The sequence below is a fragment of the Chironomus tepperi genome, unplaced genomic scaffold, assembly GCF_022539635.2.
Source record: "Chironomus tepperi strain 1889 unplaced genomic scaffold, CSIRO-AGI_Ctep_v1 contig_174, whole genome shotgun sequence".
Taxonomy (NCBI): Eukaryota; Metazoa; Arthropoda; class Insecta; order Diptera; family Chironomidae; genus Chironomus; species Chironomus tepperi.
In genome coordinates, this window is record NW_027226296.1 from 656,252 (window position 1) to 677,297 (window position 21,046).

At 33.5% G+C, this 21,046-nt stretch overlaps 4 protein-coding genes across 6 annotated transcripts in view; 3 read left to right on the forward strand and 1 right to left on the reverse strand.

The window, feature by feature from the left end:
• The first annotated feature begins 77 nt into the window (after positions 1-77).
• LOC139089065 (uncharacterized) lies at positions 78-2,888 on the forward strand. Its single transcript, XM_070638495.1, has 5 exons — positions 78-211; positions 273-366; positions 427-735; positions 793-2,434; positions 2,546-2,888. The coding sequence occupies exons 1-4, from the start codon at positions 158-160 to the stop codon at positions 2,367-2,369; spliced, it is 2,034 nt and encodes a 677-aa protein (XP_070494596.1). The 5' UTR covers positions 78-157; the 3' UTR covers positions 2,370-2,434; positions 2,546-2,888.
• Positions 2,889-4,212: 1,324 nt separating this feature from the next.
• Spf45 (splicing factor 45) lies at positions 4,213-5,598 on the forward strand. Its single transcript, XM_070638514.1, has 4 exons — positions 4,213-4,368; positions 4,423-5,130; positions 5,187-5,373; positions 5,479-5,598. Exons 1-4 carry the CDS (start codon positions 4,255-4,257, stop codon positions 5,541-5,543), a joined length of 1,074 nt encoding a protein of 357 aa, XP_070494615.1. The 5' UTR covers positions 4,213-4,254; the 3' UTR covers positions 5,544-5,598.
• A 14-nt stretch (positions 5,599-5,612) lies between these two features.
• Positions 5,613-11,091, reverse strand: Kpc1 (Kip1 ubiquitination-promoting complex subunit 1). Its single transcript, XM_070638513.1, has 6 exons — positions 10,616-11,091; positions 8,795-9,858; positions 8,015-8,689; positions 6,559-7,951; positions 6,255-6,395; positions 5,613-6,202 (listed from the first exon to the last, which is right to left on the reverse strand). The coding sequence occupies exons 1-6, from the start codon at positions 11,037-11,039 to the stop codon at positions 5,961-5,963; spliced, it is 3,939 nt and encodes a 1,312-aa protein (XP_070494614.1). The 5' UTR covers positions 11,040-11,091; the 3' UTR covers positions 5,613-5,960.
• A 1,680-nt stretch (positions 11,092-12,771) lies between these two features.
• LOC139089044 (dnaJ protein homolog 1) overlaps positions 12,772-21,046 on the forward strand; it is a 57,634-nt gene continuing 49,359 nt past the window's right edge. Inside the window, exons 1-2 of one of the 3 annotated variants that reach the window (XM_070638470.1) lie at positions 12,772-12,789; positions 17,652-18,014. The gene's annotated coding sequence lies outside the window, so the exon portion shown is untranslated. Of the gene's footprint in view, positions 12,790-17,310; positions 18,015-21,046 lie in introns of those variants that run through there. The other 2 variants (XM_070638468.1, XM_070638469.1) reach the window with 2 other exon arrangements.

Genomic DNA, 21,046 nt, shown 5'->3' on the forward strand with positions numbered 1-21,046 from the left:
CTTTAAATTTCTAACGGTTTTTTCAAAATTGAAATTTTTATGGTGAAAATTTTTTCGTCATTTTTGGCGCAAAATTGATTTGGTGAATAATCAAAGCAAACGTTTTGATAAATTAAATTAAGTTTAAGCTAATATTAAGCCTTTTAATTGTGTAAAAATGGCACAAGAAGGAAGGACGAAGACTATTGAAGATATTCAAGCTGAATTTCTGGTGAATTTCTTGATATTTTGTGAATAAAAGTAAATAAATTATAAAAATCTACTTAATTTAGGAAATCCCGACTGATAACGGTCCAAACGCAGAATCAAAGGATCTAGCAGCTAAAATTCTCCAAAATAACTTTAAATTGTGCCTCTTTGCTGAGCGTAAGTAAACTAAAACTTCCTGGATCTTCGAAATTTTTACTGGGTCTTCAAATATTTCAGATTTTGAGCAAGAAGCAAAAGAGACCAAGAACCGGAATCAAACAGACCCGAAAATTGAATTACTGAAGAAAGGACAGGCTGCAGTGGCAGTATTAAAGCAATTATTTGAAAAGACAAAAGCTGAAAATTCAGGATTACGTGAAGAACTGTTGGATTTAAAACAAAAGCGGAAGGAAAAGAGATTCTTCGACAAGAACAGAGAGTCCTATATTGAGTATCGCGAGAAAATATTCCCGATATTGATGCAAGATTGTGAAAAGAAAGAAGAACTGATTGATGAATTGAACAAAAATGTTTGTGGCAACAACTGTAATTATTTATTTTTGGTTGTAAAGAATCGTGCCTTATAGCTTATTTTTATTTCAGCTGACAAAGATTTGAAGCAAATAACAAAAGAGCTTGAAAAAGTCACAAAAGAAAATGAGCGTTTGAAGAAGACGGAAGAGGAAATTATTGAAATTCGTAGGAAGAATGAAGTCATTGAAGTCGAGACTTGTCGTATTCAAGTCCATAATATTGAGATGGAAAACGAAATACGTTTATTCGATGAATTTGTCCTTGAAAATCAGATATTTGTACTGCAACAAAAGATTAGAGATGCAAAAGAGGAAAAATATAAGCAGGAAGAAGAAAAGATGAGTAAAGAAGAGTTCAAAAATCCAAATGACTTTCCAACATTGCTTGATTTTCTTGATAAGAGCAAGAAATTAAAGCACAAAAAGAAGCGCAAGCTTACATCACCATCTCGTCCACCGTCTAAACGTAGAAAGAACAAGACTGGATCTTATTCTCAACACGACAAGAACGGAAAGCTGCAAAGTAACAATCATTCACAAGCTAAATCTTCATCTCAAGGCATATCCCCAAAGCATAATAATCGTGGTTCTAAGAATGTAGAAGTTGAAAAGGTTCGTGTAATGGAAAGTGTTGGACTTAAAAAGAAAGCTGACAATCGTGCAAATTTAAGCGCACAAACTTCTAATGACCAAGGCAGTATGCTGCAAAGAACATTTGCATCGACCAATCTTGCCAAAGTCAATTCACCTCGACCGCCTTTACAGCGTCAAAAGTCAATAATACAAATGGAACCAAAATCAAATACCACAGTAATGTCCATAAAAGCCCAGCAAATGTCAAAAGGTCGAAATCAATCTTCAATTAATTCTAAGGTTCCTATGTTTGAACCATCTAAAACATATGAACCTCCACAAGAGTATCAAACAGATGAAGATGGACATTTGCTTTTACAACGATTTCCTTCCAGACCATTATTTCCCGAAGAACCGAAAATGTGTAGACCATCACGTCAAATTCATCCTAAAAGTGTTCAAAGTAATGTTCCTGCTAATCGACCAGAAAAGCCAACAAAAATTGTAGAAACTCCTGCAAAAGAACGAATGGAAACGGACATGACCACTGCAGATGCTTCTGTCACTAAGCAGCCATCAACAGAACGAGGTTTGCGTTCACGTAAGAAGTTGAGGTCACAAAAAATCTCGCCAAAAAAGGCTGAAAAAAATGACAAGAAGGAAATCGATCGTAAAAAGGTCAAGAGCCCAAAGAAGGAAGTCAAGAAAGGTTCGAGCAAGAAAAAAGTTGGTAATAGCTGTGAAAATGAAATGATAATTGATGGTGATAATGCATCCGCTGAAAGCAATACAAATCAAGTGATTGTTGATGACATTACGATGACTTCTGGGGACAATGCTGATAAATCAATGGCTGTAGACGAGAATCCAATAGTAGAAAGCTCTGGTAATTCCAGTTCCAATGCTGAGTCGTCGAATACAAATTCAATAACTGAATCAATTGAAAATACAGTTATGGATGTAGATCAGAATGTCCAAGAACAAGAAGTTGACAAAAATTTGCCAGAAATATTCCAAATTCGGCTGAAGAGGTCAATATGGAACAAGAAAGTCCAGGAAATGATAAAGATATAAGTAATATTGAGATATTTGATATGGAAATGGAAAATATAGATTCGAACAAGACTGGCGATGAAGGCGTAAGTAGCTTTGTGGACAAAATTGCATGATTAAATCCTGAGATTTATTTTTAATCTTAGGATTTAATTTAATACCGAAATTTACTATAATTTATTCTGGTTCCATTTCAGTCTATCGAAATGTCCAATTCATTTGAAAGAATCTTCGCATCCAGTCCAAATACGTCAGGAAATTTAGAATTAAATCAAAGTTTTGATTTTAATTTGGACAACTCGCACGGATCAGATGGAATTAATAGTGTCGGAAGTACAGCAATTGATGAATTTTTCAATTTTGATACTGGAAAGGACGGTAATGATGACTTTTTCGGCAATAGCTCGTTCAAGTCAAATGAAGGAAAAGCTGATGACTTTTTTTAAATGCTGTGTTAATGCACAGTCATTTGATTATTATTATTGACATATAAGTACATGATTATATAAATTGATGGATATGAATTATGAGAATAACATTTGAAATATGTGATAAAAATATGAATTAATGATGAAATAAAGGAAGTAAGCATAATTATGATATATTTTAGAGATTATAAGGATTTTTATGAACCTGTTTGACCACAATGAATCTAGATAAGTTTCTTAATTCTGATTCCATCATTGCCTTCATAACCAAATCTTTCTTATTATTGAACTTAGTATAAACAAGCATTCTTAGAGTATAACGTAAAGACCATACAACATCAAGTACCTCAAATGACAATGAATATATATTTAAAACTTTCAATTTTTTAAGCTTATCAAGGATATGAATTAAGCTATAATCTGGTTTTGAATATTTTGGAATTATAACTGTTGTAACATTACAATTTATTCGAGTATCAAAAATTAAATCAGGTTCTATTGAGTCGATGATTATCGTGTGCAGTTGCGGAAATGTTGTAAGCATAAATTGAAGATTTATAGTTGATTTAAATCTGGCTATTTCAAGTGTTGAGATATGTTCTTCCACAAACTCGTTTATAAGTACATTACTTGGATAACTACTGATTCCCTTGAGACTGAATTGATGACGAAACCAGTTCTGCCAGTTCGTTATGAAGTAATAGAAAGCTCCATCGAAAAATTTAAGTTTTGTCATATTTTGCAGAAACATTTCTATAATTTGATTATATTTGTCATCCAATAAGTATCTAATATCAAGTCTTTCAATTACTTTTGTTGTCGATAATATTCCGTCCATTATGATACGAGCAGGTTGAAGTAATGAAAAATGCTTTAATCTTGGAAGTGATACACGGATTGTGTCAAATGTTGTATGCAACGATATTATGGAACCTGAGAATCTGTTGAGGATAAGTCTGAATGTTTTCAGAGTACGTTTATCTAAAGTTTCGAACTGCATTATGACGTTTTGGTATCGACGACTGCTGTTTACTAATGCATTTTTGTCTTTATCCAATTCACCTCTATAACACAGTACGAGTTTCCTCATACAGCTCTTTGATTTGGCAATATGATTGTACCATTGTTTACAGACCAGAGATGCTTTCAGGATATCAGGCTGTGTGAGATGCATGGTTACAATAAAATAAGTAATATCACTGGAAAGTGGGAATAGAGCGTCCATTCCTGGATAAAGCAAGAAAAACACGAGTTATAATTATCAATCCGATATTCACTTCTATTGACATTTACTACAATAAAGTAACTACACCTAAAAGCTTGTTAAATTAATTATTTTTTGACAGCAAATGAGGTTACGTTGTTAAAAATGTTAACGGTCAAAAATTATATGAATTTTTAAAATTTCCCCTTAAATTTTTGTCGTAGTTGCACGAGGGGTCTGAAAAAAGGTAAACAAAAAAGTATAATATACAAAAATGTCGCTGTACGACGATGTAGACACAAAACAAGTGTCGGAATGGAGTTCTGGTATTAATAAGCTCATGCCGCAACCAGCATTGAACAAAATTCAGCAGCCAAAGAAGCCAAATGTAAGTAAATTCAATTAGAAAAAAATCAGTGGTACAAAAAGTGTTTAATTACAGCTATTAACGCCGGTAGTCAGCCTAAAGCCCAAAATTGTCGATGAAGTCAAACCAAAAGAGATTATTAAGCCTAGAATAATACAAAGCCAGCCACTTACTCCAATTATACCACAAAATTCACAGTCAAGCGAATTCGATGAGTTTTTAGCAATCCAGGATGAATATAATCCAGCGATTCCTAATGAATATGAGAAAATTGTGAAAGAACGTCGTGAGAAGAACAAGAAGGAAGACAGGAAACGACATCGCTCACAATCTCCAAGAAAATCAGGCTTCGGAAAGAGAAGATCATCAGAAGATGAAGAGTTCAGACCGTCAATGAATCAATCATCAAGAGCAGGCACAGCAATTGCTCCACCAAAATCATTACAAGAAGGCTCAACAATCATTGATATTCCAAATATTTCAGCACAATATGGTGCATCAGCAGTTGCAGCAAAAATAATGGCAAAATATGGATTTAAGGATGGTCAAGGCTTAGGTAAGCAAGAACAAGGCATAAGTACAGCACTTCAGGTTGAAAAGACATCAAAACGTGGTGGTAGAATCATCAATGAAAAAGAAATGAAAGAAGTTCCTTCAGTACCAGCACAATCAGCACAACCATCAACACAAGGAGCAGTATTACCATCCGAACAAACAATCACAGAAATGCTTAAGAATCCAAGCAAAGTAATTCTATTGCGTAATATGGTTGGACCTGGAGAGGTGAGGATACTTATATACCTAAATCAAACATGATTCTTAATGTCCGTAATTTCTAGGTCGACGATGAACTTGAGCCGGAAGTAAAAGATGAATGTACTACAAAGTATGGTGAAGTCATAACAGTACATATAATGGAAATGCCCAATCAAATTCCAGAAGAAACCGTAAGAATATTTGTCGAATTCGCTCGACTCGAATGTGCAATAAAGGCACTGCTGGATCTTAATGGGAGATTTTTTGGAGGTAAGCTAAACGTCGGATTAAAATTAATCCAAGGATTAAACTTGGATTTAAATAAACCAGTTTTAATTAAATCCATCTAATCCTTTCAATGTCATTCCCTTTTAGGTCGACAAGTGCGATGTCGATTCTACTCATCTGAAAAATATGAGAATTTCATTTTTGATCAGTAAAAGTCAGGAAGATTTTTTTAATAAATACATAATTTTTAATAATTCAAAAAAGAGATCTAAATTGCACATAATAATTTGCTATAAGCTTCTCCAAAGCTATGCAGGAAACAATACTGAAATAATTTAATTTTTTTTGTTTAAAGATCACGTGTAAATAAGAGTATTTATCTTAAATATAGCTATTATTGCACTAAGTGTTAATGTACGATAGAGGAGATTAAGCTGAATCACATCTAATATAGTTGAATAATTTTTATAAAATTCTTTATATATCAAAAATCACATTGAGATAAGGGGTAGGATAAGCAGTGACAGTGTTTAGTGGTTGTATGAGGATGATCATGGTATTGTGTTATTAACGAATGGATTTAACGTTCAAAGATGATCCTTAAAAAATTAAATCCATTCGTTGTGAGATCAGTTATTTGTGTCAATATCTTCTAAGGTCTGTGTATCACGATTACTTGTGCTTGTTGTATCAATTGTCATTGAATCAGCTCGAGATGATGGCGATGATTCATTTGTGTATAAAACTGTTCCGTCTATCTTCTTCACCATCGTTATAAATGCTTTGCAGTAAAAACAAAGCTTTACACTCATCAAATGTTGAATTATGCATGAATGACAGGATTGATGAAGGCACGGTTCGAATATAACATCTGAAAAATACGACAATTAATCATAATTTATGAATAAAAGTTGATTCCTTACCATTTTGACGTGCATAACAGATGGTGCAGAGAGCATCTTCAGAAACAAGAGTCGTTTCTGACAGCAATGATTGACGCATTTGTAAAACTTCGATTAACTTTTTGACTCTCTCGATTTCATCGTTCGTGACGTGTGTCATGTCTATGAAATTATAAAATCATTAAATTAACGGATTTCTAACATTCAAAATTTAACGGTTTTTTGAAATTTAAATTCAAAATTCAGTGGTTTTTGCAAAATAAACCCATACAACGTTTCGAATTTTGAATTCAAAACATTTTCAACAGAAGTAAAGCATACTCACAGTCACTTAAATTAAATTTCAAAATCGGTGGATCATTTTTCATTGTCCGTTCGTTGAGCAATCGATGTGATGGAATTTTACGTATTTCATTAGTCAATGGATCAACAAAACGATTTAATTTAGGATCAAAATTTCCTCTCGGCTGATCAGCATTAGGCACATGAACGGTTGATTTAATTTCGCCAAGAGCAAATTCCAAACATGCAATTTGAAATGATGAATCGGTCAAAATATGACGCGAAACTTTCGGCAGTTTTGCAAGTGTTTCAAAAATTAATTCATCGCTCATTAATCCAAGAATTATTCCAAGTGCTGCAGTCAATATAGCAAAATGCGTTACACTTACTAAATCTGGTAGACATAAGTCAATGACAAATTGAAAGCATGATGGTGGAACAGTTACACGTGAAAGAACTTGAATGACTAATTGTGAGACTCGTCCTAGTAAATTATCACTATTTGGTCGTGTTGAGTCCTTGAATATTTCTGGTGCTATATTGACAATCATTTCCAAAGCACGCATTAAAGATATCGTCAAGTCAAAGCACATGCTACATATTTTTAATTGACGTGGATCTGGCAGTAATGCTTGACTGTCTCGTTGCAACAAATTCTCTATATCTTGCAGGATATGAATAAACTCCGAAAATGCCCAATTTAATTGAGTTAACAATGAATTCAAAAATCCTGTGCTGTATTGTTCATCCTCAATTAGCACTTGACGAATAAGCTTCTGGAAATGCTTACTTGGACATGGCGGTGCGATTAAATGTAGTAAACCCGTGTGTGAACTGTTCTTTTGACGTCCACGAATTAATGGCAGTGTTATAGTTGTTTGTGTATTATCCTGAAATATACACGGTTGACGTGGATCACGATAAGCAAATGCTGAATTTTCACCAAGCCAAAATCTCAACATTATCCAATTACTTTGACCCCAAGCACGATTTTCATATTTTCGCAATAAAGCACGAACAAGAAGCAGCTGAGATTCCTCTGAACAATTTTCTAAAGCCTTAATGCCCGACTGATGACAAGTCAACGTTCCTAAAGCCTGAATTAATGCATCTTTACAGGAAGCGATTATAACGCGTGAATCAGCTAAATGAGAGCTTAAAAATTCAGCACTCATATCCAATAAGTCTTGATTGTCAACAAGACCATGCTGTAAGCCTGAATCATGAAAACTAAAGTCCAATATTGTGTCGAGAAGCAGCGGTAGAACTGTAATGTAATGTTCGGGTACGAATGAGAAGAGAACATTTGATGACGATGCCTCTTCGATTGTCTTAAAGACACATCCAGTTAGCCAGCATAAGAGATTCCTTCGTTGGGTTCCTAAAGCAACTGACCGGTACCAAGCTTGCTTTCTTGCCAGTTCTATTGAACGTTTCTGAAAATGGAAGAGGGATTTATTAGTAATGAGGATATTAAGCATAAATACAGCATAACTTACAGCAAATATGTTCTTCCTCTCGCAGAACTTCTCGGACAGCTCCCGCAGAACCTCATCATGTGTCGAGCTGAATCCTTCGATAGAATTCTTATATTCCTCTAAATTCCTCGATACTTCATCACGACAGTTCTTAGTCTCCATTAATATGTTTGACAAATGACTTATATTGTCTCGTAAATCAGCAATCATAACAACATATTTGTATGCTACACTTTGATAGAACATAATAGAACAATCAATAATTTCACAAATTGATTTATGATTATCAATATTTCCGGGTGATATTGGTATAGTATGTTGATGATTTGCTTGATCACTAAGAGCATTTCGTACGACTGAATATGTACTGCTTCCATTACCCGTGCTGACTAAAAACATTGTCGAATAAATGTCACGTAGGAAATTATTTGGTTCAGGTAAAGGCTCAACAGGTTCATGATCAGTGCCAAGAGCATTCGTTAGTTCCTTCTTAAAGACTCGACACAAGTGAGACAAAACGCCACCGACTCGATCAATGTGACCATAATTAAAGGTGTTGTCGTAGAAATAACGATGATTAACAATCAAGTACTGCTTCTCATAATTCTCTTCGTCATGAAGCTGCTTTGCGACATCAAGTAGTAAGCATAAAAGCGATAAGCCAATAGCTGGTTGGGTTGTTGTGTTGAATGACACCTGCAATTATAAATTTATATTTAGAGCATAAAGTAAATAAAGGTGGAATTAAAAACAGGTGTGGATTAAGGGGTGTGACTGTACACTGTACCATGTTATACATACCGACAAATTATCAAGCGCAAAGCTCCTAAATCGATTCATAAATATTTTCCGACTAGACGGCGTATTGTCGTCGCCATCAACATTATTCAGTAACGTCAATATGAGTTTCTTTTGTAGCACATACAAAATTGACGTGTATGATTTTAACTTTTCGCACGCTTCTAAATAAACTTCCTTTATTCCGCCTAATCCTTCCGTCCATATTATATCGTCGGATAGCAACAATTCGAGCGTTGACTCGTCAGGTGGTTTTATATACAAAAATAATGGTAAACAATTTTTCTTAAAGAATTTATGTTCGAGAAAAAACTTTCGGGTTTGCGTGTGATTGCACAGGCATGTTAGAATAACAATAATCTTCCGTTGATTTTCATACTCGAGATCAGTTGGCGTTTCCTTAAATGTATTTGATAAATAATTTAGTAGACGCTTTAGGAAGATTTTTATCTCAAAATCTTCCATGTTTGTCCATAGCAATGATAAAAATGCTTCCAATGTACTTCCAATCTCGCCTGGCTGAATTAAGGAATCGCTGGTGCTCTTCAATACGCATAAACTTTTGATAATTTTAATGACTTTATCTTCAACCACATATGAATTAATTAACAATGGAATCATTCGTTCTACAATGAGCGCTGATATGAGCATGTATAGTGAATCGACGGATATGTCTGTTGATGATTTTGGCACGGTTGATGATTCTTTATGTTTTGAGCTAATTAAGCGAGCTATATTAACTAAGCATTCAAGTAAAACATCAGCTTGATATAAAAGTTTCATCGGTGGTAATTGTAGTGGCTTATAGCCATGAACTGGATATCGAAATGGAGATCCGCCAAAATTTGCAGTCAATGAATCATTAAATGCCAGTGAAACTGCAGGAAATAAGGATATTCCAATGCCACGTTCAATATCTTCAAATGCTGGTCCAAGAGACATGCCATTCCTATAATACTCAATTATGCCTTTATCCATATCCAGACATACGCCAAAAATATCTCCAGATCTCCAATATGGACCATAGTTTTTCGTATACACATGCCATAGTCGCTTCTTACTGCCGTCTACAAAAAATTAATCAATTTTATTTAATTAACTTAATTTAATTCAAGGTTTAGTCGTGGGAGATAGACTATCATGAGCTCTAAATTTTGATTCCAGTGCCAAAAATTGATTGGCTTAAATGATGATCTAATGAGTTTTTTGAGAATTGATAGTCAAGACAAAAGAATTAACGGTCATTCAGAATTTAAAAAGTAACGGAAGTTCAAAATTTAAATAGGAAGTTAAAGATTGAACTTCAAGAATTTTCGGCGGGAACTTTTAAGAGGAAAATTCTTTCGAGTTTGAAGGATCAAGGAGGAAACATCTAAAGGAGAAAATAAAGGCTAAATCTAAAGGAAAATAATATCAAGGATTACTTTTCAGTACTATATAAGCGATTGCATTACAGGTTCAAATTCCAAGGCGCAAACCACACAAATTTCAACAATTTATCGAAAAGGAACTGACTTAATCTTAATAAACCTAGACAGTAGCTCGTCAAAACAAAGTGTCTTCGTGCTTTCCATGAATGAATGGCTAGACAATGAATACTTCCGTTTAATGTCATACCATAAACTCCTTGTAATCACCAAAATACTTCCTAGTCATGCAATTCCTTTCAGTATAAAGTATAAAATATTGCATGAATATTTCAAAGCAAGAACTAATTTCCCTAATAGAACATAATCGTCCAAAAAAATCAATATCAATCAACTTTTTTTTTGTTGGCACTGGATCTTTTAAATTAAATAAATTGAAAAATTCCATTGTTCTTACCTAATCCATAACTATATTTTGTATCTCCAACGCCTGTATCTTGCGTGAATTTACACTGGGAGCTGCAAAAGCCAATTTGCATAACGCCCTTGGACTTTAGTTGAACTTCATACATATATCTTCCAGCTATGATACAGGAATTACATTTTAATGTTGAAAAGGCTGACTTGGATGTTATGGAAAGTCGATCTTTTGATATTTTCACTAAATTTGATACATTTTCTGTACTTTCAACATCCCAGACAATAGTTTTAGAAAGTGCAATCAACTCCTGTTCTCTAGCTTCATCAATTTTCTCATTATAACTTTCCAATTTATGATCCAAGTGCTTATTCACGGCTTCTATGCATGACATAAAGTCCTTTCCATCATCTTTCGAGAATGTTGTACTAAATATGTTAGTTAAAATACGGCAGTAGTCCATTATTGCACTGTTTGAGTTAGAAAAGTTAAAAAATTATAATTTTACATTGCGAAAAAAATTTTCTCTGAGGTCACTGAACCTTCGTCATTTGTTTACAAACTTAAAATTGACTTTTCATGAATTAAAGGCAATGACGTTCAATTGTGAGTATGCAGATGTATAGATAATTACTTAAGTTATATCTTAAAGTAGTTTAAAGTATTCAGACATTGTTTATAATTGAGAAAATTTAATTTTAGTGAAATTGAAAAATGAAGTATACGTAAATCATTAAATCGGGGGTATGAAGGATGAAAAGTTGATTTGAATTTCTAAAAACCGTTACGTCTTGGTATTACCGGTATGTCTTCTGAATGATAAATTTGATGATTTTGTTAACTTTCTTGTGATTTTGAATATTTAATTTTGTATAATCAAAGTAAACTATGATTTTCTTTTGTTTTATTGTTTGACAGTGTTGAGGAATTTTAAATGGTGATTTTAGTGTTAAAAGTAAGCAAGAATAGTCTTATGCAGTTCTTAAGAATTCAATTATCTTCAAGACCTGTGCAGCTTTCAACTCACAATCACATTGAAGACTGAGTCATCCGGAACAGCATCAAAGGTTCAAATACAAGGTAGGAACTACATCAATATTGAAGGGAAGGCTGCCCATAACACCTGACTCTTGATTAAACACCTGTTCTGTAATTTCTTTATGAATAATGGAATGTGGATTGCTGGAGTAGCGATGTACTCCATATTGACTCAGTTAAACTCGATCGGCACAAGTTTTTAATGGTAGCCAGCTTGTAGCCACATTGCATTCAAGTGGCAATTTATGGTTTGTAAAATCAAACCCCAAAACTAGCCCTGGCCATGTCCTGATACTTTTTTGTAATACAGAAATGTGTTGGGTACCTATTTAGTATTGGTTGGTTTAGTCTTATTGGATTAATTCCTTAAAATCCCATTTCGAATTGACCTCACAGATGAATAATCTCGAAGGTGTGAAAGTGCGATTCATTATGATTTCACCGCGGATTCATCTCATATTAAGTATAATTCCATCAAAAAATTCCTGATGAGGGTATGAACCCGTTTTTATTACTAATTATTAATCATCAACAACTCACGTCGGATGTATGTAAAATAAAAAACAAAAACAGACTTTATAAACAGCAACAAACGTCATAAGCAGTGGAAATAAATGTCATAATTTAAATACCACATTTGAGACTGTAATAAAATGTCAATATAGACTAAGTGCATATATGCAAGTATTTATCTCATAAATAATCATTAATTCTCAATGTTACATATAGTTTGATTTTAAATATAATGGCAGCTGCTCTCAATTTTCATCCACGAATGATGATACATAAAATATGATAATTCATCTCTTTAGTTCTATTTTTATTTTGCGTGGGAAAATCGTCTTCATTTCCACTCAATTTTCCTTCTTCTTTTGGCTATGATCTCAAAATTTTGAGAAATGAGTAGTTTGTGATGCACAACTAAATTTTGACAAATGAACTTTATTGACCATCAATTAGAATCAAGTTCCGCAAAAAATCAATCAATCTCGTCTTACAATTGCTTCTAAAAATTCATACCTTAATTGCAATATCTTTGAATATTTTTCTATGAGGAAAATTGTGGATTATTCGCTCAGTCACTTCTTCGTGCTGAGTCAATAAACATCGCTAGTCGGTTCTGTCGTGAGCAGAAGTTTGGTTTTTTTGCAAATCATTCGATTTAATTTTAAGAAGTGATTTTTTGTCAATAATTTTTTTATTTATATTTTCGTTGGATATTCGCAATTTGCTGTCGATTTTGAATTTATTGATTCTCTTTGTAATTTTTTTTCGTTCAAAAATGCTATGACAACAGCAAGTGAAAGTGAACCCGAGTGACATAAACGTTTTGAGTTTTGTTGGGTACACTTTTGATGGGTTCTGAGCGACACAAATGAAGAAGGCTCGGTTTTGGAGCTTTTAGGACTCCGTTAAAGCTCTCTTATTAATATCAAGTGGAAATCGTTTGGCGTTCATATAGTTGCCTTCGAGTCGGAGCCTTTTTCATTTGTGTCGGTCGAAAATTAACGAAATTTTGCGACTGCGGCCCACTAATACTATATTATATTAAGAAACTCCTCTAACCTCCTTACTACGCTGGTTGTACAGATCAACTATGATCCATGGTCTTAAGAATCTGTTCAAATTTCTCAAAATCAAAGCTTGATGTCTATTCGAGTTTTGAATGAAGCCTAGTTGAAATGTCTATACAAAATCCGAGTCAACTTCGAATTCTGCTTCAAATTCCTAACTTTTTCTGTCACTTGGTCATTCAAACAGCATAGCTTTCTCGCTAGGGTACCGATATGCCGCCGTATTAACGATAAGACGCATACCAGAGTGGACAAAACTATGTTATAACTAGTGGAAGCCAAGTGAATGTGCAGTTGATGACTAGTTCTAACGTATTATTGGGGTTAGGTGCCCTGACATCACTATGTTGTTTGATTTTGACCCATTTTTACGACAGTAAATGCTGTTCACCTCATTGTGTTGCTCGGGTCATTTGTTCACAATAAAAAAGCTAGAAACAACTTCCTTTTCCAATTAATTGATCGTTAAAATTCCCATTTTTTTTACAAATGAAAAGTAATCAAAATGTAAAATGAGAAAAAAAAAGATTTTTTATTTTATTTCGTGTTGTTCGGTTGACTATGTGTGGTTTTTGTGGAATATGAAATATACAAGTTCATGGCTACTATCCGTGTATGTGATATAAATTCATAGAATATATATCGATGAGGAGGGAAAAAAATATTTCATTAAATATTGAATTTTATTTTTCGCCATTTTTTTTTTGTGCGAATTTTGAAAGTGCACACACAAAAAATTCAAATTTATCGTGCATGAAGGAAAAAAAAATGTTCTTGATTTTGTGGAATGATATTTTATGGAGCAGATGGGGTTGTTTGAGAGACAGTTTGGGAGACATAGGTTGAACTCATTGTTAAAGGACCTTTTCCTCCTTGACATGTACTTAATTTAGCTTGATAGTTGTTCAAAAGTAAGGTTCTTGATGAGAAACTGCTGAAATTACTGAAAAAAGTCGGCTAATCAATCCAATAACTGGCTTCAGATTGAAGTGACTCTAACTTGTGGTTGAATGTGAATCGAAGTCGAAATGCCAGAGTCTCGCCAACCTGAAGTCGGATTTTTGATCGATTATTTGATTTGTGATATCCCGAATAAGCAGATAGGTAAACAGACATAACCATACTTACTTACTTCCTTCCCTGACCGTACAGATCAAGTGTGATCCATGGGATTCCTCAGTCGGCGCCTGAAGCTGGCTCTATTACTGGCAACCGCTTGTCAATTACCAATTCCAAATGTGATACTTTCTCTATCGACAGCATTTCCTTCCATGACATAACCATAAATTCATAGATTAATCACCATACCTTAAAATCACCATAATAGACAGTTTTCTAAGAAATAGATTAATATAGATGTTTAGACTGCGAATCATTAATGTAAAAACATTCCAACTTGACTCAAAACAACAAGATTAAGCAACAATTTAACAAGGAGAAAATGCGCCATAACACCCACTTCAGGGTGACTTTTCCACTTATCCTTTTTGTATACATGCTCACATTCAAATGAGAGAATTTCGCTAAAAATAAACAGAATGAATGAAAAAAAAAATTATAAATTTTTCCGTATATTTTTAAATCAATGACATATATTGAATGAAAGCAACAATATATATACATAAAATAAAATTATTTTGCGCCACGGCTGCAGTGGCGTAGATAAGGGAGAATGGTTTTTCACTTGCTGAGGATTAATTAACTGATATTTGTAATATAATTATAATGAGGCTTTGAGTGGGATGAGACAGATAATTCCATAAATACCTACAAAAAACTTTAAATGGATTTAAAGTTATTGAACAATTTAAAATCGTGTTCGGTCTGACAATAATTGAATAACATTTTAATGATCATGGACTTACCTTAATAAGTGAATTTATTCGCACATTTTACATCACTTTTGGGTCTACAGACACTATTCGGCATGTCAAAAATTGTACAAATAAACGCTTCAAAATTGTAAATTATTGTATCGTCGTGTGCTTGATATTAAAATCCTTCCAATTTTCATTAATGCAATTAAGTGCTTAATTTATGAATAATATTTGCTGCATTGTAGTTGAAATCAATTGCAAACAGCATTTGATATTTTGAAATCACTAAGGGGGTAAAATTATGGCTTTCATTTACTTACTTTACCTTGATTTATGGACAATGTTGAAGGTATCGATTAAGGAGATTTATGAGTCTTGTAAATTTTCAGTCTTGTTAATTCCGAATAATTGGTTGCTTGTTAAGAATTATTGGAGTAATTCAGGGTAATTGGGGATATAATATGATGCACTTCTGCTTGTTTATGGGACACAAAGATGGATTGTCATTAGACATTAGAAAAATGGGTCTAAATCAGTCAGTATGATGTCGCCAAGATAACTTCACGTTTTTCGTTAATATGGCAACATTGCGGTGCCCTAGCAAACAGGTTGTGCTGTTCCTTGAGAGTCCTGCATCTCCAAACAGAGCTTGAAGTCGAATTGATTCGAATTGTTACTTTTCAATTGACTTCTAGTATGTAGACTTCGAGTTCTGAATCTAATTGCAACTTTGAAGCATCTTCTTGCTGCAATATAGACTCTGGGAAATCTTACCCATCATCAATGCTATATTAAGCCAAATTTCCTGTCCACAACATTACCTTAAATCTCTAAAAACCACATTTCCAATTTCAATACCTTGAATTTCTTAACATTTAATCCTACATAACCATTCACCAACTAGAACATGCAATTTATCAAACCTTCCTGACATTGAAAGTAATGAACGGCGTCACGATTATGATCATAAATAAGAAAAGTCCACCAGTCTTTTTAAGATAAACATTGAAATTATTTTAAACTCTCCCCGGTCAATGCCATGATTTTATTTGAGGACATTTTAAGATTAAAAAAAAATCATGCGTGTCTTTGTCTCATGTGTATTGGACGAATTTTGATGGCAACGACGCCAAACTTTTTATTTTTATACAAAATACATATTGACATTTTCGATCACTTGTGGATATTGTTGGTCGTATTCTGACAATGTTAAAGAATTTTTGGATGAGATACTTTGCCATTAGGTATTAAGATGTAAATGCTAAGATATGGATTGATCCTCATGAATGCTACGACTGAGATTCAAGCTATGGTTTATGATACAAACTCAGGTGTACTGCGATACTCAAAAATTGCACAATTTGTGGAGTTTTATCTGAATATTTGCCAAAAAGGGTCATGACTGCTAAGGCAGAGATTTATTGAGTTCCTCAATTCTTGGAAGGATAGAAAGACACAATGAAACTAGACATAGGATCAAGCCTTAGATTTTTGCAATAAGGGATCAATGCATGATCTCTCATGTCATATCCCTTAACAAACAATGAGCATTCTCACTTAAATGAGTTTGGACATGAGTATGCTCATTCAATATAGTAGATTATCAGAGACGTAGCTACTGATGAGGAGGTTTGAACCCCAACCTACACCCTCAATTCAATATATCCCTTTGACCCTTGTCCCTGATGACCCCTTGATTCCTTGTCTGATCGGATCAGGCAACTCTGATTCGGCTAACATCAATCCTATTCTAATAATGTACGCCTTTGCTCAAATCGATCAATTCGACTGCACACAAATGCAAATAAATCATTTTAAAAATCCAAAGCAGCACCAGATCATTTTCAGCAATCTGAAACGTGAAATTCGAAATCACAATTAATTGCTTGCCTGCTTTGCTTTTATTTATTTTTGTTTATGACGAGAACAACGTTACACATGACACACAATTCTAATTAAAGAGTTAGTCAGATTCTAAAAGATTGATCTGCACATGACCATATTTTGACATTATTACAGTCGCTTCCGAAAAAAATAAATTCTTTCCATGAACGAAAATTAAAGATGAAAAATCATTTCTTTTCAAAATATTCCATGATCACACATAACTTTTCCTGCCTGACTCTCAATTTTTTTCTTTCTTAAACATTCTATATGAGCAATACAAGCTTAGTTGGCTTAGTGTGCGTAGAGGCCAATATCGTCATCGCTCATAACAATTCAAGTCGATGAAATAAAAAAAGAAGAGAACTTACATATGTGTAAGATCACCGTTGTATAGCTTTGTACAGTCTCCCCATGCCTTTAAACTTTAATAGTTTTCTGATTTAATCGAATGAAGAGAGTCGCACATACGAAGTGAGTCGCGGTCGCTGAGAGAATCAAGTACGAAAAATGAAAACAAAAAAATGTTGTTAATCGTGGGACAACAGTTGAAACATCAAGTTGATATTTAACGTGACGAAGGTGTAAAGAAAACGAGTAAATAAAAAAAAAATTAATAATTATCAGTCAGTTCTTTTTTTTTTGAGTGTGGAAATTTAAAATTAGAAAGGAAAAAATCACGATTCGACCCGCGAAAATTTCGTCTTGACGCTGAAAAACTTTTTTTTTTTTTCCTCCGCGATTTTTCGGTGGTGACCACAGAGTAACATGTGATTGTGCAATATTGAGTGTGCTATGGAAATTCTTTTCACATGATGAAATTGAAATATTAATAAGAAGGAGAAACAGAAAGAAGCTTAAAATGTGCTAATTCCTTTGGAATCTTTAAAGTGAATTTCCTTGAATAAATCAAATAAAAGTCTTCAAGGCAATCGAAGTGAAATAGTGAAGATCATTAAAGTGTAAGATATACAAAAAAAAGAGAAATAATTTGCATATCTGTAAGGTGAATTTTTATATTTATTTCTCTCCTGTGTGTATATATGTGGATGAATGGAAGTCTACTGAGATTCAACATTCGATAAATTTCGCAAGTGAGGAAAAAAAAATTCATATCTAAAAAAGGTAATTTTTCATGCATCTTGAGAGAAAAAAAAATTTACTTTAAAAATCATCGATGAGTGTGAAAAACGTTGTGTAGTAATATTTTGGAAGATGTGTAGTAGTCTTGCTTGCTAGTGTCTTGCTGATTTTCTGAATATCTTGGTCTTCTATACATTTTTGTACTCTGTATTTTGAACCTGAATTAAGGAATTACAGTGCCATAAGTCACCTAATATTGATCATGCTTTATCCAGACGCTGGAAGTAGGACGGAATTATATTTCTGCTATGTTTAATTAACCGTAATTTAAACATCATTCTGGCAAAGTTTCAGAGCAATTGGACTTTTCATGGCTTGACACTTTAGTCATGTATTTAGAAATGTCATATTAATTTGCAGTAAATTGCATATTAGTTGCATACTGCCAATATTCAAGGTATTTGGCTATTTTATTAGGAATTGTTCGCTTTATAGGAGTCTACAGCTTAGATTTTGATGTATCCACAATTGAAATTCAAATCTTTTATTCTTATTTACTTCAATTCATTGATCTTACAGATGAATTGTGATCCATGACCTTTCTTAGAAAGAGTCTGTAGCCGATTCTACAGCTGCTATTCATTGTTTATTACCATTGCTGTCACTTTCATCAACTTCTCTCTATTCTCTCAAATTTATGAAATTAGCAAGGTTTTAGGAAATTAGGAAATTAGGAAAGTTCTAGAAACTACGATTTTCACCATATTACCGATTAACAAAAATTGCGAAAAGTAGGAAACATTTTACAATATTTAGATGAGTGTCTGACCTTTGGAAAGTCGTTATTTCCAATAATAACAACAGTTGACAGATGAAAATATGTGTTTGATGACATTTTCCAGACAAATGACACTAATTATTAAACAAAACAAGTATATACTGTTTTAAGTTGAAGCTTCGAATTCTTTATCGAGCCGAGTAGACAAAAAATTATTAGAAACAGTCATCAACTTGACACAGACTACTGGGACTCAGGTCGATTGTTCCTTGCAAAATTCGAGTCGACTTTGAGTTCTGACATGTCATTAACTTGCCTTTAACAAGTTATAAAGTGTTATTATTTACTCGGGCACATTAAAACAGATACCATTATAACTAGGCATGATCATGAAAGACAATAGATTGCAAATGATGCTCAAATTTGTGTATTGTTGATCAGATTAATAAAAACTTTTTTAAAAGTCAAGTTTATTTGTAAATCCCCGATTTGAAATTGAGATTCGGTGCATTTACATCCGAGCGACACAAATGAACCAAAGAGAAGCCATCTAATTTTGATAACCATATAGTCGTCAAACGGGTGTCGCTTGGGACACAACTCAAGAATTCCAAATTCCATTCTTTCTCTTAATAAATCTTGCATTTTATTTATCAAAAAGTGCATTGACTTATATTGTGAAATGTGACCACATCATTGAACTTGATACTTCCTTTTTTATGAGAAAAGATAATGCTGTGTATTTATTTAATACATTTGAATTACTTATTATTATTGTGGGGATTAAGAATTAACGACGATAACTTAAGTCTTTGAATTAGATGCTCTAAATCTTTTGTTGTACCCGAGTGACACAAATGAAGAAGGCTCTGCCATGGAATTTTAAAGGCTCCGCTAAACTTCTTTTTTTAATAATAAATGGAAGCTATATAATTTTGAGGTCCATATGGCTGCATATGACTGATCTCCATATGTGTTGCTCGGGGTCAGAACCGAAAAATTGATCATTAAAAGTTCAAAAAAATACCTGTCAGAATCACATGAGAAACATTTAAAACCACGTGTTTTTAATCATTTGAAATCACCTCTCATTAAAAATAATTCAGAGTATCCCACTCAAAATGCGCCTCAATTAAATAATTTAATGAAGACACAGAATAAGATTCACACAAACTTATTCGATCATCTTCCAAGTGAGAGAAGAGAAGAAATTTTTATTCATCTTCTCATCTTTAAACAAACTGTGTTTTGTTGATGAATCATTTTGTGGGTATATTTATAACTCGATAGGAATTGCGCGAAGAGAGATTTTTTTTTGCTGCTGCTTTTAAAGATACTTATTAAATTGGCATTGAAACTCTTGAGTTGATCTCTTTTTCTAGTTTGGATTATTGGGATTGTCTGATGGTTATTTTGAGATGTTGACTGGGAATTTTCGAGTTGGATTGGCATGTCTGGATGGGCAATTTTGGGATATTTTGGAAATTGTTGCTGAGGAGCAAATAAGTGAATAATCTGGCTTGGAACTAGTGAGATGCTTGGTTGGAATCATACTTTTCGCTCAAATCAGGTCTCTAACGTATAACTACACCGGTCTCATGCTAGATTAATCTACTGCCGATCATTTGAGATAGCTAGTAGAGCTCGAAGTCGACTCGGTTTGTATGGAACAGTTGACCTTAATCCTTGTTCTGGTTACCAGTTAACTAAGAATTTTATCAGAATTTTCAAAAAACAGACAGCTTAAGGCTCTTTTTAGTGTAGCCTGCTGCATCCCTGCTATGCTACACTGCCCTGCTACACCACAGCCTACTGACCCACTTTACCTCCCCCTCGGCATCATTTTCTAACACTGTACATTCTAAATTAATGTCTACTTTAACACAGTTACAATTCCAATCACATGAACACCCCATACAAGTCAAAAATTATGTCTCAAGTGGGCAGCTAAAAAATTTCTTTTTACACCATCTGTCACGCAAAGTTGAATTTAATGATTGATGAAAGTAGATCTGGAATGGATTTAAAAATGGCAAAATTTCAATGACTAGGCTTAAGTCAATCATTTCAAAAATTTGCGCATTAAGTCATCAAATAAAAATCTCGAACAAATAAATAAGCGCAAAGATTCTCAAATAAGCGCTAAAAATGGATGTTTTGAGACAATTTTGACATTTTATTGCTATTAAAATGTTTGAAGTGCCAGTTGGGGGTTTCCTCAAAACTTTAAAAATTCCAGTAATAGTTTTAACTAGGCTTGGCTGTGCAAAAAGTGATTGAAAGGAAGACGAATGCG

Bases quoted from the DNA above. Each gene is read 5' to 3' on its own strand.
- LOC139089065 (XM_070638495.1), top strand. From the start codon at position 158: ATGGCACAAGAAGGAAGGACGAAGACTATTGAAGATATTCAAGCTGAA. The intron at 212-272 runs GTGAATTTCTTG...TACTTAATTTAG, and splicing joins ATATTCAAGCTGAATTTCTG to GAAATCCCGACTGATAACGG. The intron at 736-792 runs GTAATTATTTAT...TTTTTATTTCAG, and splicing joins AAATGTTTGTGGCAACAACT to CTGACAAAGATTTGAAGCAA.
- Spf45 (XM_070638514.1), top strand. From the start codon at position 4,255: ATGTCGCTGTACGACGATGTAGACACAAAACAAGTGTCGGAATGGAGT. The intron at 4,369-4,422 runs GTAAGTAAATTC...GTTTAATTACAG, and splicing joins AGCAGCCAAAGAAGCCAAAT to CTATTAACGCCGGTAGTCAG. The intron at 5,131-5,186 runs GTGAGGATACTT...CGTAATTTCTAG, and splicing joins ATATGGTTGGACCTGGAGAG to GTCGACGATGAACTTGAGCC.
- Kpc1 (XM_070638513.1), bottom strand. From the start codon at position 11,039: ATGGACTACTGCCGTATTTTAACTAACATATTTAGTACAACATTCTCG. The intron at 8,690-8,794 runs GTATGTATAACA...TTATAATTGCAG, and splicing joins TTGCGCTTGATAATTTGTCG to GTGTCATTCAACACAACAAC. The intron at 6,396-6,558 runs GTGAGTATGCTT...ATAATTTCATAG, and splicing joins GAAATTTAATTTAAGTGACT to ACATGACACACGTCACGAAC.